The following is a 16680-nucleotide window of genomic DNA, read 5'->3' as shown; positions in this document are numbered from 1 at the left end:
CTATTAGCATAAAACACAAACCATGCATGCCACCACGTGAATGCCCGAATCTCCTAGCATTTCTATGTAAGATGATAAAGTCCCAGGCTAAGGACAGAGCTCAGGGGCAGAAGGCTTAGATGGCGTGCCCGAGAACCTAAGCAATACCCAGCCCTGAAAAGTTAAAAAAAAATTAAAAGAGATAGAAGGCTATAGTCTCTTAGAAGAGATGATAAGTGGTCATAAAAAAACAAATGCTCTTTATGTTACTGACGACTGAAACATAAAATCATAGCAAAAAAAAGACCGTATTTTATCACTCTGCTTCTATATGGAATGAGTGACCTGGGACATAGTACAATGATTCAATGCTATTATTTATCTGTGGATTGAGTTACCGAGAGCATTGCACAATAGCACATGCTATGATTTATTTGTTTATTATGTGGATGCGTGTGCCTGCATGAGTTCATGTGCACCACACACATTTGGCCTTCTGAGGACAGATGAGGCCGTTGGAGCCCCCGAAACTGGATGAGAGAGAGCCACCATGTGGGAGCTGGGAGCCCAACTGGAACTGTCTTAGCATGGAGCGGCCTCTTTGGGCCCGTATATGGCTATATAAACACACCGCAGACAGGGTCAGAGGGGAGCCAAGCTAGTCCAAGCTTGCTTTCTTTTGGTAGAAAAACTAAATTACATGATATAATTCTAATAGAGTCATATGGAATAATTTGGACAACTATTTTCTAACCATCTACTGATGACATTCTTTCACTGAAACAGGAAAAAAAGTGCCATTAGCACTCCTATGAATTTAGTGTCCTACTTTCGATTTGGTGGCTATATCAGAATAATTAGGTTAGTCTCTCACGAGAGTAATTACTGATGTGTACGAATACTCCTACAATGGAGAAAGCTGCACACCCTTCAGACTTTAAAAAGAGATTGCTAATAAAATTGTTTTTCTACTGTAGATCGAGAGAAACATCATGATAAACATGGACACGGAGGGGTGAAGGAAAGCCAGTGTAGTGTGCTCCATCTATATTCCTTTCTCCCTGGCCTATATCTGAATCAAACACTACAGGTGCGGGCACCCTCCGCACGGAACTCAGATATTAAAAGTGGACGAAGGTGCCGTGTAACTGAAAGCAGGCAGCGGTCAGTTCTGACCCCAGAACTGATTTTCGTGAGGAAAATAAAAACCCCTGCTCCATGACTGGCTTGTCTGGACCCTTCTGCAACAGGCCAGTGGGGAGGAAACCCTCTACTCTTTGCTGGAGGATTCTGAGTGACACCCACTTCTCTGAGGACCTTGAGCATCTAGAAGGAGAAACACGTGGACGGTGAATCTTCCCTGCTGGTCTGTCTGCACGTGAAAGTTCTGAAGTCTGTCAGACCTCTCTCAGAAGGATTTCCACCTTGACTTGGTTTGTTTTGCATTCTCAGGTGTAAGCAATGCAAAGATTAGAAATTAGAGTGTGTCTGAAATGTCCACATTTACATTTATGGTGTCAGCTTTCCAGACTGCTAAGTAGCTAAACCAAAGAGCAGACCCAAACAACCTGGGTGTGGCAGTACAATTCTGCGATCTTACTACTAGGGCTTAGGCGTTGATCTCCTCAGTGGGCAGCAAGTTTGAGGCCAGCCTGGGGCTGCGTCACATTCAGTCTCTGACACAAAGCACACCAGAGCAGAAGGGAATGAACAAACAACCATAAACAGGGCAAGAGCAACAAAAAGACTTCGGACAAACCTAGGGAAGAGATTAGGATGTTAAAATCCTGCCTCCTCTGAGCACAATTACTGTGAGCGGTCTCAGCGCTCTTCTTACTCAGATGCTGCTAGCCCAGCAAAGTTGTGTGGCATCACAGCTTAAGCAGCCAACCTAACGTCACTCACTATCCAGAGAAGAAAACAACTATGAAGATACTTGTTTGGGGCAGTGGGGGTGGGGGTTGTAAATGCTTTCTTGGTACCTCTTTGAAACCTCAGATGACTAAACACTACCACATGACCTGTGAGAGAAAGCTGATAGCTCTAAATTCGTGCAAGGTTATGGAAAGCTCTGGCCTCCAACCCACCCATCCACTTTCTTTCTAGAGAAAGGCAAACAAGCTGGGAGGCCAAGGGGAACCTTGCTGATGGCAGAGCACGAGCTGCAGCGGTGGTACAGCAGTTAAAGGGCTTTCTGCTTTGTCCTGAGGGCTCTGTGCCAACACCACACTGGGCTGCTCACAAATGCCTGCAACTGCGGCTCCAGAGACCCCACACCCCCTCCTGCCCTCTGGCATACACATAAGCAATATGAATAATTTAAATTAGAAAGTGAAAGAGAAACTTAGGGGAACTAAGAGGATGGCAGGGAAGCATGGGGCGATACATTCAAAGTACATACTCGTACGAAAATAACCTTACATAACCCAAGTAAGAGGAAAAGAAAATACATATTTAAAAAAAAATCAGTATTTCAAGTTGTATGACCATGTAATGACTGTGCACTATTGAGCCAAATGGTTCACTGTGATGACATATCTTCTTAACAAAAACAAAAGCCAAACCACAAACAAACAAAAAACTACCAGCCATGCCCAGGCTCCTTATAGAGAAACGCAAGGAGACTTTGTGGGCAGGCTGCAGAGAATGCCAGGATTCTCAATATCATATCCTGGCTGCAAATTCCAATCCCTTGCCTGTGTTGCTAACTCAGTGTGGAAACTCTAGCCCTTGCTGAAGACTACAGAATGCGCCGAGTCAGCCAACCCCCTTGCAGACCAGTTCCCAGTACACAGAAGGTGGGCACCAGGCCCAAACGCCAGGCCAAACTCACTGGAATGATCACTTTGTGCTAATAACACAGCCCCAGCAAGCAAGGCACCCAGGATCTGTCTACAGAAAGACTGAACCGGTAGCCAGAGAAAAGAAAAAAGTAACGGGTCTGATTTTCTTTCCATTCTGTTCTAAAGACTTTTATCCACCAAGCAAATAGAAACATTTTCCCTAAACTCACCTCTGAGCAGAGGTGTTTTTTCCTTAACTTGATAAGACTGGTCTGTTACGTTGCCCTGGGATCAGAGATGGGTCACTGCCTGCTTCCAACTTAGAAGAGACCTGAGCACTCTGGGTGAATATTTCCCTCAGGACGAGAGACCTTGGCCCATGCTGTTATCTTTGCATACAAAACTCGGCTCCTCCTCTCCCTCAGAAAAATCATTTAAGAAAAGCAAGTTTACTGATGCTGGAAGCAAGCCTTCCTCATGAAGGATACACAGTGGCTCAGACAGGCACAGGAACACAGGTGTGAACTGGCGACGGCTGCGGTTTTCATGTATGGCTCACAGAGAATGGTGAACACTCTGTCCCAGGCCCAGGGCGCAGACACAGATAAGAGACAGGCAGGGCCGGACAGTACGGGGGTTGTTAATAAAATAACCCTGACTGTTTGGAGCGGACGGGGATGCCAGACCATTGGAGCTACGTGTTTTCACTGTGGGCCCTTGTTCTGAGGACTCTGACATTTTCCCATTTTGAGCTCTTTCCCTCAGTGACTCTTACACATTCCCAGGCTTTTCTTTGTCTTTTTTTTCCCCTACCCTCATAACTGCATGTCTGATACCACAAGAGCCTCAGCTATTGCCACATGCCTTCCGACTGCCTAGCGCATCAGTTGCCTGATGCCTGGAAGTTAACTGGCTTCCCACAGAAGCAGGGCAGATACTGGAACCCAAACTGTTTCCTCCTGACACTGAGTCCTTTCCACGGTGTGTGTGTGTGTGTGTTTGTCCACGCGCACGCGCGCGCATGTATTGAACCACCTTGTATTCAGAACTGTACCAGGGCAACAAGGCACAATAATCCCAGCACTAGGGAGACTGAAGAGGATCATGGCTGGTTTGAGGTTAGCTCGGGTTACATAATGAGTTTTAGGAGAGCCAATGATGACAGAGTGAGATGTGCATCCAAGGGGAAAAAATGCATTAATTAAAGAAGAACCTTCACCAGGGCTGCAATGCTGCCAGGAGAGCCAAAATGTGCATCACCTTATAAGACGTCTGACCTCACGCCCTGAAGAGGCCGATGTGGAGAGGCATTAGAGGCAGGACAGAGTGAGCTCCAGACAGAAATCTGGTGTTGGGCTAGGGCTCAGGCAATAGGACCAGACTAAGAACATTTACATCTGAGTTAATGCAAAGCTCAAGCCTGGCTCAGCCCAGGCACACTTGGCTCGTCCTGGTCAGCCAGACTACCCCCCTAAGAAAGGTGTTGATGGGGATTTTGTTTATTGTCCTGCTTGTTCCTGGTCCCAGAACTGATCTTTTTATCTTGCATGTACTTAAAGTGGTATAAAAGCAGACTGGGAAAAATAAACCCTTTTCAGCCTCAGAAAGGTCTGGGGTCACGCTAAAAGTGTTTGTCTAATTGTCTTTTTTTTTTTTCTCCATAATCCTCGTTCCTGCCCTGGAGAACCTGTTGACTGACTGAACTGTCTTGGTCAGGCCTATGTCTTCCTTAGAGGAGGAGGTATAAGAAAAGAAAGTATGTTTGCTGTGGAGGCTGAAAGTCAAGATTCTTTTTCTCCATATATATGTGGAGAAAAAATATATATGGAGGGTGAGTAGGATATATATATATATTTTTTTTTTCCCTTGAAACCTACTCACCCTATATGGCAGAAGCCACCTCAGAAGTGACAGAATCACTGCGAGTGGCTTGCCATTGCACATTAACTGTTGCTTCTCAGCTCAGTCACTAAGTATTTCACATGCTCAATTGACTCAGTAAAGAAAAAAAAATGAGTTTCTAAAAGGAAATGCTGGGCTGGAGAGATGGCTCAGTGGTTAAGGCACTTGTTGCTCTTGGACCAGGGGTTCAATTCTCAGCCCCCTACATGGTGGCTCACAGAGGTCCACAATGCCAGTCCTAGGATGCACATAATGCACAGATGTACATGGAAGAAAAATGTTCACACACACACACACACACACACACACACACACACACACAAAAGACTTGAAAAGGGCAATGCTTTAAAAACATAAGAGATTGCTGAGTATGGTTGTTCATGCCATTTTTCTGTACTCAGGAAGCTGAGGCAGTAGGTCTGGACTACATAGTGAGTTCCAGGCCAACCTGGGCTACATAAATTCTAGGTTAGCCTGGGCTATAAAATACAGAGTGAGACATTGCTGAGAAAAGGAAGGAAGGAAAGGAATGTAGACTCGTAGGAGTTAGAAAGAATGGACAGTTGACAAAAAAGAATTTCACAAGTCTAGACTGTCTCCCTTTGACAGTTATCCTGTCCTTTACTTGACTAAGTTTCTCTGTAAAACGAGGATAATATAGTACCCACCTCCTACGGCTGGATAACATCTGAGCATCACTCAGCATGGAATCTGACATAGTGAGAGCCACAGCGATGCTGATATAATAACAGCTGTGACGAGAAAACCATCAGAAGACAATGTGTGCACAGAGATGAGAGGCACCAGTGTACACAGATGACTTTCTATTTAGGAGAAGGTCACAGCCGTTCATATGTGTTTAGAGATGCGTGCTAGATTTTAAGGAGCGAGCGATGTGAAGTGCCAAGGCCAACACAGACCTGGAGGAAGAGTGAGGGATACAGTTTCCAGCCAGGGCACACGGCAAAGCTGAGCCCAAGATGCTTCCCAGGGCCTTTTCTTCTCTCTTTTGATGTACTTGTTTTATTTTATATGTAGGAGTGTTGGAGCCAACAGAACTGGAGGTGCTGAGGTTCTGAGTTACCACGTGGGTGCTGGGAACAGAATCCAGGTCCTCTTCGAGAGCAGGCACCAAGTCATCTCTCCACCACTTTTTTTTTCACTTTTTTTTTTGAGACAGAATCTATCAATTTTCCAGGTCCAAGCTCTGTTAGAACTCCCAGTCTCCCAGTCTTAAAAAACAATCCTCTCGCCAGGTGGTGGTGGCGCACGCCTTTAATCCCAGCACTTGGGAGGCAGAGGCAGGCATATTTCTGAGTTCGAGGCCAGCCTAGTCTACAGAGTGAGTTCCAGGACAGCCAGGGCTACACAGGGAAACCCTGTCTCGAAAAACCAAAAACCAAAAAAAAAAAAAATCCTCTCTTCTGCCTTCCATGTAACTGGGATAACATATATGCCCCACTATACCTGGCCTTTCTAAGGACTTTAGAATATTAAGTCACTCTTGGGCTAGAGTATGTAGCTCCATGGTATATTGCTTGCCCAACACAACAAAGGAAAGAAGGGAAGGAAGGAAGGAAGAGAGAGAGAGAGAGAGAGAGAGAGAGAGAGAGAGAGAGAGAGAGAGAGAAGGAAAGAAAGTTTTGTTATTGTTCTTTTAAAAATCCAGGAATAGTAATCCTGTTCTGGCAGCATTACATCTGTAATGGCAGCACATCATATCAAAGCCAGCCTGGGCCACAGAGATCGTGTTTCACAGATCCGGAAAAAAAGCAAAACAAGGAAGTTCCTCTACTTGTTTACTCTTAGGTAAAACTGAGTGACTGCCCAAGACAAGCCAGGGTTTAAGCCAGCTGTCCTAGCATAATTATTAATGGTGCCTTTCTTGCTCTAATGAGCTGATTTATAGAAGTGCTATATCTGTCCCCCTCACCTCCCCTACAGTTAAGGTAAAGAAACTTCAGTGTTTTGAATCTACTGGACTAACATGGAACCTGAAAATATACTTTAAACATTTCTTATCATTTTGAGACAGGGTCTTATAGTTCAGGCTGGGTTTGGACTTGCTATGCAGCCGAGGGTGACCTTGACCTCCTGATGCTCCTGCCTCCGCCTCCACCTGCAGGTGAGTATGCCACTGGCCTGGTTTTTGTTCACTTGCCAGTGCTAGGATCATAAACAACAGAGCACATTTTCTAAACATCAGCCCTGGAGAAGGTGGCTTGGGCTGGGGGCACTATCTGTGCTTAAGGGGTTGTTTTTAAAAATTGCAAGTAAAAGAACAGGAGGAGGGGCTGGAGAGATGGCTGAGTGGTTAAGAGCCCCGGCTGCTCTTCCAGAAGACCCAGTACCCACATGACAGCTCACAACCATCTGTAACATCAGTTCCAGGGAATATGACATCCTCGTGCAGACATACATGCAAACAGAAACACCACTGCACATGACATTAAAGAAATAAAAAAATCACCATCATCAACAACAACACAAACAAACCTAAAAAAATACTATTTAGGACAAAAAAACCAGGAAGAATGAGAGCGACAGTGGCAATTTGTTAAGAACACTTTTTCTGTCATAGCAGAAATTTACAAGAAGTCAATAACTTTAGAAGTTAAAGAAGGCTTCCTATGATTGGCTCAAACAATGCTAGCTGGGCCTCATTAATCCCAACACTGGGTTTATTTAGAGAAATATAAGCTCCGTGGATCCGCATTTTAGTCTCTTCAAAAGTTACAAGCAAAACTATGTACTTAAAAGTTGTTAAAAACAAACAAACAAACAAACCAAAAACTAAAATGAAGAAATACATTTTACAACTTAAATTAGAATGGATGCCTTTCCGGAAATTCAAAAAATTATTCTGCTTCATCTCACCCTAAGCCTTCAGCAGTCTGCAAAAGTTATATTTATGGGCACACCAAAGAGGTTTCTCCCAACGCAGCACTAACAAATACATAAGCATATGCATTTGTTAAGCACAGCCACTTTTTCTTTATCGTTTGTCAGACCTGTTTATACAAATGAGATAAAAAACCACATTCAACCATCGACTTAAAATTAGTCAGTTGCTGTGTTTAACAAATTCTGGAACAACACTACGCAATCTTGCAAAACATCACGGGAACACTATCTGGGATAGACTAGGATAAATAATAAATACGCTTAAGAGTGTTTTCCAGTGTTCATTGTTACAAAATCATAACCTCTCAAGCCACAAACAACGAGATTGTATAACGTCGCCACGGACGTTTTATAAGTAGGGGGGCTAAAAAAAAAGAGGCGGAGAAACTCAGCAAAACACGGTGGCGACGAGAGTCGGGGGAGGGGTGCGCAAGAGGGGGCGGAGAAACCTGACACCCAGGCGGTGATATCACCGGCAGCCGACAGCTCGGAATTCAGAAAGTTAAGTGTCACCCAGCAATTTGGGTCCCGGCTGGAGCGTCCGCACAGCGCGTCTGCACCTCGCTGGGAAGCCGGGAGGGGGAAGGGCGAGTGGCTGAGTTCGCCCAGGGGCAGGGTAGCCTGGTGGGGAGCGGCGTGCTCTACCTAGCCATGATTTCATCTCCCCCCCCCCTCCCGGAGGAGCGGCCAAGGCCGCCATGTGCCTGGTGTGCGGCCGGGTGCGTTGCGATGGGAGACCCACCTAGACCCGGCCCTGGTGGCCACGGGACGCAGCGACCCGGCCCTGGTGGCCACGGGACGCAGCGACTCAGCCAGGAAAAGGGAGGTCGGAGAGGGGAAGTCTAGGTGGCTGAAACAACGCTGCCCCGCGGAGATCGCGGGCCTCAAGGGACTGCCCTCCCATCCTCCATCCCCGCAAGGACTAAGGCCAAGGTGCTAGGCAGCGTCGCAACTCCCAGGAAGGATGCTGCCGTGGCCAGGCGGGATGCAGAGGCCCAGCCTTCCCAGGGCGGCGGACCCCGCGGGTCCCCATTCCCCGCCCCTGCCCCGCCGCGCCCCGCACGCTCCCGGCGGCGTGGCGTAGGCAGTGCAGCCCCCGCCTGAGCCGAGCGACCCGCCATCCGCTTAGGGACCGCGGCGGCCTTCGGCTCGGCCCGGCGCGCGTCGCAGACCGCCACTCTTTTGGCGCTTTCCGCCCAGACGCCTGTCCCCACCCCAAGGTCCTGGAGAAAAGCTTGTACCTTCCACGGCTTCCTCCACCACCTCATCGTCGCTATCCATGGCGGCTGAGATCCTACCCAGCCCGGGGCCGTGCGGCCGGCTCCCGTCCCTCTGGGTGCTCCTGGTGGCTGAGCGAGCGCTGGAGCTAAGCCCTGCGAGTTTGGAGGAGGGGGAGGAGGGGGAGGAAGAGGAGGAGCAGTCGGGGCGGCTCGCGCTGCCTCCCCCTACAGTCCTTTCAATTCCTCCGCCAGCCGCCGCAGCCGCAGCCGCCGCCCCCTCTCCCCTCGTCCCCGGTCCCGGAGGCTCTGGGGTGCTGCTGCCGCTGCAACTTTCTCCTGTGATACCCCCTCTTTGTTATGGAGCAGCTGATCCGCTGACATCACCCGGCGCCGGTGCGCTCCCTCCCTCGTGATTGACAGTTCCCTGTCCTTTCCCAGAAGTGAGGATCCTTAGAACCCAAGGCGCTCCGGGGCTGCGCCGCCTCTTAAGACCAGGCAGTGGGCTGGCCCGGCGGCGTTTACCTTTTGGCTTGGTTCACTGTTCGCCAGCCTCGCGGTCCAGGTCGCCGCCCGCTGTTCGCTAGCGCCGGGGGCCTCGAGGGTACCCGCCTGGGGTGGGTGAAGGACTCGGAGCGCCTGATCCCCGCGATGTGCCACCAGGGACTTGGAAATGCGTCATGCTGGGTGTTCCTACCACTATCTCACTCCTGGACAGCTGGAGCGCACTCGGAACTAAGGAAGCCTTTAGTTCCTGAGCTTCTACTTCCTCTTGCCCTAGAGCCCCACTTCACTCGGCTTGCTACTGCCCAGAGTTGCAAAGTGCGGCGGGCCCAGGAGCGCAGGTGCCCCGTCCCCCTTCCACTGCCCAGCGCTGCCTCCACAAGCCAGTTCCCTCGACTCCAGGGGGCGTCCTGCGCCCCGGATTCCTCCCGACTGAACGTTCTACCCAGGAGTCCCCAGTCTCCATCTTCTTTCGCATCTCTAGGCCCCTAGAGAGATCCAGGAATTTATCAAACCCAAATGGCAGCAAGCTGGTCATCAGGCCGCACCCGAGCTTTGGCCGATTCCTTCTCCTTGTCTTGAAGATGGAGCCACCAAGCGGAGAGCCGGAGCCAAGACCCTGTGTCTAGCGCGCCTCCTTCTCTCGCCTCCGGTCCTGTACTTGTGATGTCCCTAGATGTCTCTTTAGTTTCTCCAAGTGCCAAGCACTTCACAGACTCAGGCATCTTTGAGGGAAGAAAACTCCCTTCCCAGCCCAGCCACTTAAAGAGTCATTATGGCGCTACCTCTTACAGGTGGCAGCAAAGGATCTCTTTAAATAGCCGGTTAAATGCATGCGCATGTACACAATGTACTGTGGAATTACCGGGTGCTGGTCTGGCCTTTCTGCCAAGAACAGTCATCGTGGCGGGTGGGAGGGATAGGGCAGGAACCAAAGAAAGTTGTTCCTTTTCGTTTTCTGAACAATAAATGAAGCAGGATTTCAAGTCACTGCCTTTTTTTTTTTTTCAGGATCTCCTGTAGCCCGGTCTCTCACCTCTAACTCACTGTATACAGGAAGACGATTTTGAACTAATCATCCCGCCTCTATCTTCACAGCCCCGTAATTACAAACCTTGGCCAGCATGCTGAATTTATAGTACTGGAGATCCAATCCAGGCTCTTCCATGCTAGGAAAGCAAGCTCTCTACCAAATGAGCTGCACCCCCGCTGGCTGTTATATGTCAGTCAGGGGGGAAAAAAAAAGTAAAAGAAACAGGGCATGGTGGCATTAACTGCCGCACTAGGGAGGCAGAGGCAGGTAGATCTCTGAGTTCAAGGCCAGCCTGTTTGGTGTATAGAGTGAGTTCCTGGTCAGCCAGGGCTATTTAGAGAAATCCTGTCCAAAGGGAAAAACCACTTAAGAGAAAAATTATAGAAACACTAACCCCAAATGCCATCAGAAATGTTAGCTCCATTCTGCGTTTGAAAGAGGAAGGTTGTGGGTGTCCAGTTAGAAGGCTTAGGGTCCAGTCTCCCTCACCTGCAAAGTGTACCAGGGTGGCCACTCTGGGAGTATGGGTTCCTCTTCTGGGCATTAGACACTCAGGCCATATGGGGAGGTACTTCTTTGGTTTAGGCTGGTTAACTCTTTGGACCTTTAGCCTAGGCTACACCACTGTCCACACTGGCTCAGGCTACACTGTCCTGAAATCTTCCATAGCCCTCTGAAGTCTGTCTTGGGATTGATCTCCTTAAGGTCTTCCAGGACAGGTACCAGGGACCTTTGTTAGGCTCCACAGAAATCTACACCTGCAGGGAAATATGAAAGGATACCTTCAGATTATAATTTAATCTTTTTTAAAAAACGATTTGATTTGATTTATGTGTGTGTGTACACACATGCGTGTGTATACGGCTGCATGCTGTGTGTGACAGGCAGTGGTAAGCCCTTGGATGTGGGTGCTGGGAACCAAATGTGGGTCTTCTGAGACATCTGCAGCCCACATAACATCACTTGAAAACATGAATACAGAAACAGGATTGTACTGAGTGTGTGTGCGCACATGTCTGTGAGTGTGTGCTAGACAGAGTCTCTCACTTGCCTGGAACTCATGGAGTAGGGTAGGCCTCAGATACCCACCTGTTTCTGTCTTCCCAGTGGCTGGGTTGCAATCATACACCTCCACACTTGTCTTTTGTTGCTGTGTTGTTTTGAAACCATGGATTCTGGAGTTGGCGAATCTCCCTGGTCCTTATTCAGAGTTTCTGAAAAGGCATTTACCATGCTTCATCCCTTCTGGCTTTGAGCTGTATGATATCTCCCCTTACCTTTAATTCTTATGTATCCCTGCTTTCCTTACGCATGATGCTGGTGCTCACATGACGAAGAATAGCAGATGCTCATCTCCTTCAGTTACTAGACAATAAAGACGCTGAAAACCGAAGGAAGAAGCAAAAATAAATTTATTTCTTTACTGAAAGAAGGTAATGTCAGGGCAGGAAACGCCCTCTCAGGACACAGACCCAGGCTCAAGGTGGAAGGGTGCATGTGTGTGCTGACGGAGGGGAAGGGCCTGCCACAAGTGTCTTACCTCTCTCTGTCTTTGGGTTCAGAGGAGAATGTCCTCTTGGAGGAGTGCAGTTAGCCCAGGTGTTATGAGCAGCCTACCTGTGCCAAGAGCCTTTCCATGTGCTGCTTTGAGAGTGTTTGTTACCAGCGCCCATTCCCTGCCTCTACAGAAATGGATCTCGAATGTGCCTAGAAGGGTCTGGGTGGGGAGCCAGGGCCCTTCTGGTATTGTTGCAGGGCCAGGAAGGAGCTCGCCAGCTCTTTCCATCAAGAAGGCAGCCGTTAGGACGGTCCATCTCGGTGCTTGGCTTCCTCTTGGCTCTAGACCACAAGTTTAGGGAAAATGTTAGCTGGATCCCCTAAAACAGTGTTTCTCAACCCCCCTATTACTGTGAGCCTTTAATCCCAACACTCGGGAGGCAGAGGCAGGCGGATTTCTGAGTTCGAGGCCAGCCTGGTCTACAAAGTGAGTTCCAGGACAGCCAGGGCTATACAGAGAAACCCTATCTCGAAAAACATAAAAAAAAAAAAAAAAAAAAGACAATTCCTCATGTTGTGGTGACCCCCTCCCCAACTATAAAATTATTTTTGTTGCAGAAAGGACTTTTCTGTTTCCTGTAAACAGGGCTGAGTTTTTTTTTTTTTCTCCCAGACTTGATCCTCTTCTGTGATTTGGCCAAATGCTTTGTTTCAGCCCAATTGCCAATGGCATCTTTTGCACTGTTCCACTGGCCCCACGTGGGACCCATCACGTTCTTTCCTACCATGCTCTTCTCCGAGAGCTTGTTTTGCAAACTCTCCACGTGGCTTCCGACTAATGCGGTTATGAGCTAGAAATCAATAAAGCTCTTGGTCAGAGACAATATGTAGCAACAATAGCAGCTGGCTATAGCTGGTCCTAACTCACAGATTTCAGTATAGTGGGATGCGCACACGATAGTCACAGTGGAGCCCTGGTGTGAGACTCCCTTGCACGATATATAGAGTACTGACTTCTGTGGTTTTACTTGTTACTTTATTTTAATTAGTTAATTATTGCAGTGCTGAGGCGTTGTACATACTAGGCTACCACTACTCCTAGCCCCTTGATGATGGGTTCAGGAATGCTTCTACTGGCTGAGCACGCCCTCCGCTCCTCACTGGTACAGTGAGACAGGACTTCATCACTGAGCCACTACTCCCCGTCTCCCAGCTCCTAGTGAGTATACTCCTGCTGAGCCATGACCCCAGTACATGGAGAGACTGGGCTAAGCATCTGTGGTTTAGCTTCTGTTATCCTCACCTGTGGCCCATCTGTCCACACTCAGCGTGGGGAACACAAGTTCTTTCTCCAGTGATATTGTAAAATTGAAATAGATACTTAAGGTCATTTTCCCACTCGTGGCTCACAAGGTTCATCTCCTTGCAAACATGATGTCACTTTTACAGGAAATACATTTCTACAACCTTCCTGCATCTGAGGTGCTTCCTATGTCCTGGGTAAACAAACTTGTCAGAGAGCAGATGTGCGTGCAGGGCACACTGGGGCAACTAAGCCAGTGTGGGTTCACTTGTTGTGGTTGTTAGTTAAGAACTATTCCTACCCAGCAGATCAGGGTTGGGAGACGCATAGTTCTCAACACCCAGATCAGGTCCCCATGCTCCTGGGAGTTTAGGAACTTCCAAGGGTTGATGTGGGAAGCCACATGTGCCATAGCAGGGTGGCGTTGGCTACTGCTGACCACCACGCATACATAGGCAGGTTTTGAGAATTAACCAATCAAATGAGAGACAAGTTAACCAATCAGATGAGAGACAAGTTAACCAATCAGATGTAGACATGCAAATGAGGTGGTAAGCATAACCCATGCATAACCAATCCGGGTGTGAGACACGCCTCTCCTAGGCCTATATAAGCAGCACCAGTTCTGGGCTTGTGGTCTCTTCACCTCTGCAATCAAGCTCTCCCAATAAACGTGTGCAGAAGGATCCTGTTGCAGCGTCTTTCGGGCGCGCGCAAGAGGTTGACACCAGGAGGTCTTTTGGAAAAAGAATTAAGTTATTTTATGCTTGTAAGTGTTTGCCTGCATATGTGTGTGTGCATCATATACATGCCTGGTTCATATGGAAACCAGAAAAGGGCACTGGATCTTCGGGAACTGAAGTTACAGACTGTTGTGAGCCACCATCTGGGTTCTTGGGATTGAACACTGGTCCTTTGGGAGAGCAGCCAGTGCTCTTAACCATGGAGTCATCTCTCCAGCCCTCATCAGGAGCTCTTTTTGCTGCTGATTTTGGGAGAGGGTCTTTTACAGCCGGCTTAGCACTCACTGTGTAGTCCAGGCTGGCTTTTAATTCTCAGTGATCCTCCTGTGGCTAACTCCAGTGTATTGGGATTATAGGTACGATGCTACCTATAATCTGACCCCGTGAAGGGGATTTTTAAAATTTTTAATTATTTTATTTTCTATTTTAAATTTTATTTTTGTGACAGTCTCATGTAGCCCATGTGATCCTCAAACTACTGGTCCTCCTGTCTTTACCACCTGAATGCTAGATCACAGTTATGTACATTTCCAACCCGGAAAATCCTATGTAATAAAGTCCCATTTGACTTTGGTTATTCTTTCAAAAGGCTGTTTTCTGGGCTGGAGAGATGGCTTGGTAGTGGAAAGCCATGCAGAGCACCCAGAGCTCCCAGAGCAGGCTGCTTACAGCTGCCTCTAACGGGATCAGATGTCCTCTTCTTGGCCTCTTTGGGCACCTCCTCACCTCCCAGCATAAGATTACAAAGACACGTCATACATAAATGACAATCAAATAGCTTGATTGAATTTTCTCCTTGTGTGTTTTGGTCCAGCTAAGAACTAGCAACTAGGTGATGAAGTGCTTTGTACAGAGAGAGAGAATGGCCTACACTACCCTCCACTCAAACCTACTCTGTACAGCTTACAGGTGGGGAGGGTCAGGCTCTGGCAGTGAGTTGGGGACTCACCATTTAAGCTATGTAAACCATCAAACCCCGGCACCATAAGAGAAAAAGAAAAAGGATGAATCTAGGCTGACTGATAAATTGAGCGTTCACTTTCTAATGCTATCTTTTCCTAGTATGAAGGAAACGTGAGCGAAAAGAGGGTTGGAGAGGCCATTTTCTTGACCTTAGAGAGGGAGACATGGGCTTTTATGAGGACCATGGTTCTTGGGTTCTGGATCACAGAATCACAGTAATCTAGCGCTTAACTGTTAATGACAACAGCAGAAGCTGGAGGGGAGGGTGGAGGGCAGGGTTAGGAGTGCTGGGGAGAAGGGCAATGCTCTTCAAGGGGAAGGGGTCGGGGAGACTGAATAAAGTAAGCTCTTGGTCTGAGGTCAGGCAGAACATGAAGGCACCACATGAAAAGGAGAAAAGGGGCAGAGCAGAAACCTCCTGCTTCTGGAAACAGGCACGATGCAGTTCCTCGAAGACTCGTAAATTCAGAGTGACCTGTTTTGATGATGGCAACAGGAAGTGCAGTGGGTGAACAGACAGAATAGCCTGCCTGACCCAAGGAAGTGAATTAAATAATAGAGACGACCTCACGGTTGCCATGGTGTTAAAATACCTCCAGCCTCCAGCCATATTAAACTTCTTTCTCCCTTTTTTTTTCCTGATTCTTATTCTTCCAACAGGCTCATGTCCCTGCAGTGTATCCAGTAAACTAAATTTAGACCCTCTGGGACAACAGAGAAGGAGCCATGTGGCCCAGATCTCTGTCTTCGTGTGCCGTGGGCCATATGACATGCTTGCCTTCTCGGATCTGAAAACCTAGGCTAGATTTGGGTCTAGTGAAGCAACTTGGGGGTTGGGGGAAAGGCAACAATCGGAAACTGCGCATTTCTGTAACAATAACTTCAGACAAAGTAAGATGAAGAGATTTGAAAAATAAATACAATTGCCATGAAAACCAAACATGCGTCCTTAAATGCTATTTGGCTTTATTAGCTTCTAAATGTTAATGTCTTGAGCTACAGTGACAGTGATTAGAGGCTTGGGGATACAGCTCAGCTGGTAAAGTGGTTGGCTTGTAAACCCCTGAGGTGGAGTCCCAGAATCCATATTCTAAGAAAAACAAACCGACACAATGGAAAGAAAAATCCAAAACAGGTTTAGACATACGTGCTTGTAATCCCAGCACTAGGGGTGGGGAAAGAGATGGGGGGAATACCCTGGCTCAATGGCCAGCAGCTAGACAGACTAGTGAGTCCCAGGGAAAGACTCTATCTATAAAGCAAAGTGGACAGCCCCTGAGGAATGACACCATGAGCAGATCTCTGACCTCCCTACACAGCGCACACGAACCCCACACATATGAACACGTAGGTAGCTGGGTCTCACAGTTGTCCTATAGAATCACAGACATTGCAGGAGATGATCAATCTGTTACACACTCTTGTGTTTGTGCAGCACTGGGATTGGAACCCACGGAGTATACTCCTTTAATATCAGAAGACCCAGTATGAACAAAAGATCAGTTCAACCTGACTAAAGATGTCACAATAGTCTCCAAGTGGTCTTACATGAACTACATCCCAGAATAATGCACATTGCTGAATTGTGACTGATGGGCAAAGATACTCTTATCATGGAAAGTGCAATCTCTCTCTCTCTCTCTCTCTCTCTCTCTCTCTCTCTCTCTCTCTCTCTTTAAATGAATGTATTTGAGAAGACAAGTTTCTCTCTCTTCCTTCCTCCCTTCCTTCCTTCCTTCCTTCCTTCCTTCCTTCCTTTCTTTCTTTCTTTCTTTCTTTCTTTCTTTCTTTCTTTCTTTCTTTCTTTCTTTCTTAAAAAGTTTCATTTATTTATTTTATGTATGTGAGTACA

At 47.7% G+C, this 16680-nt stretch overlaps 1 protein-coding gene across 1 annotated transcript in view; it reads right to left on the bottom strand.

The window, feature by feature from the left end:
- The window catches only part of Setd7 (SET domain containing 7, histone lysine methyltransferase), a 44929-nt gene extending 35354 nt beyond the window's left edge, over positions 1 to 9575 (bottom strand). Inside the window, exon 1 of the mRNA XM_021158736.3 lies at positions 8810 to 9575. Coding sequence (XP_021014395.1) covers positions 8810 to 8849 — 40 coding nt within the window. The 5' untranslated portion in view covers positions 8850 to 9575. The remainder of the gene's footprint in view (positions 1 to 8809) is intronic.
- Positions 9576 to 16680: the final 7105 nt, after the last annotated feature.

This window comes from Mus caroli, unplaced genomic scaffold, assembly GCF_978045245.1.
Source record: "Mus caroli unplaced genomic scaffold, Mus_caroli_1 scaffold_3, whole genome shotgun sequence".
NCBI classification, from domain to species: Eukaryota; Metazoa; Chordata; class Mammalia; order Rodentia; family Muridae; genus Mus; species Mus caroli.
This window is presented reverse-complemented; position numbering and strand designations above follow the sequence as displayed.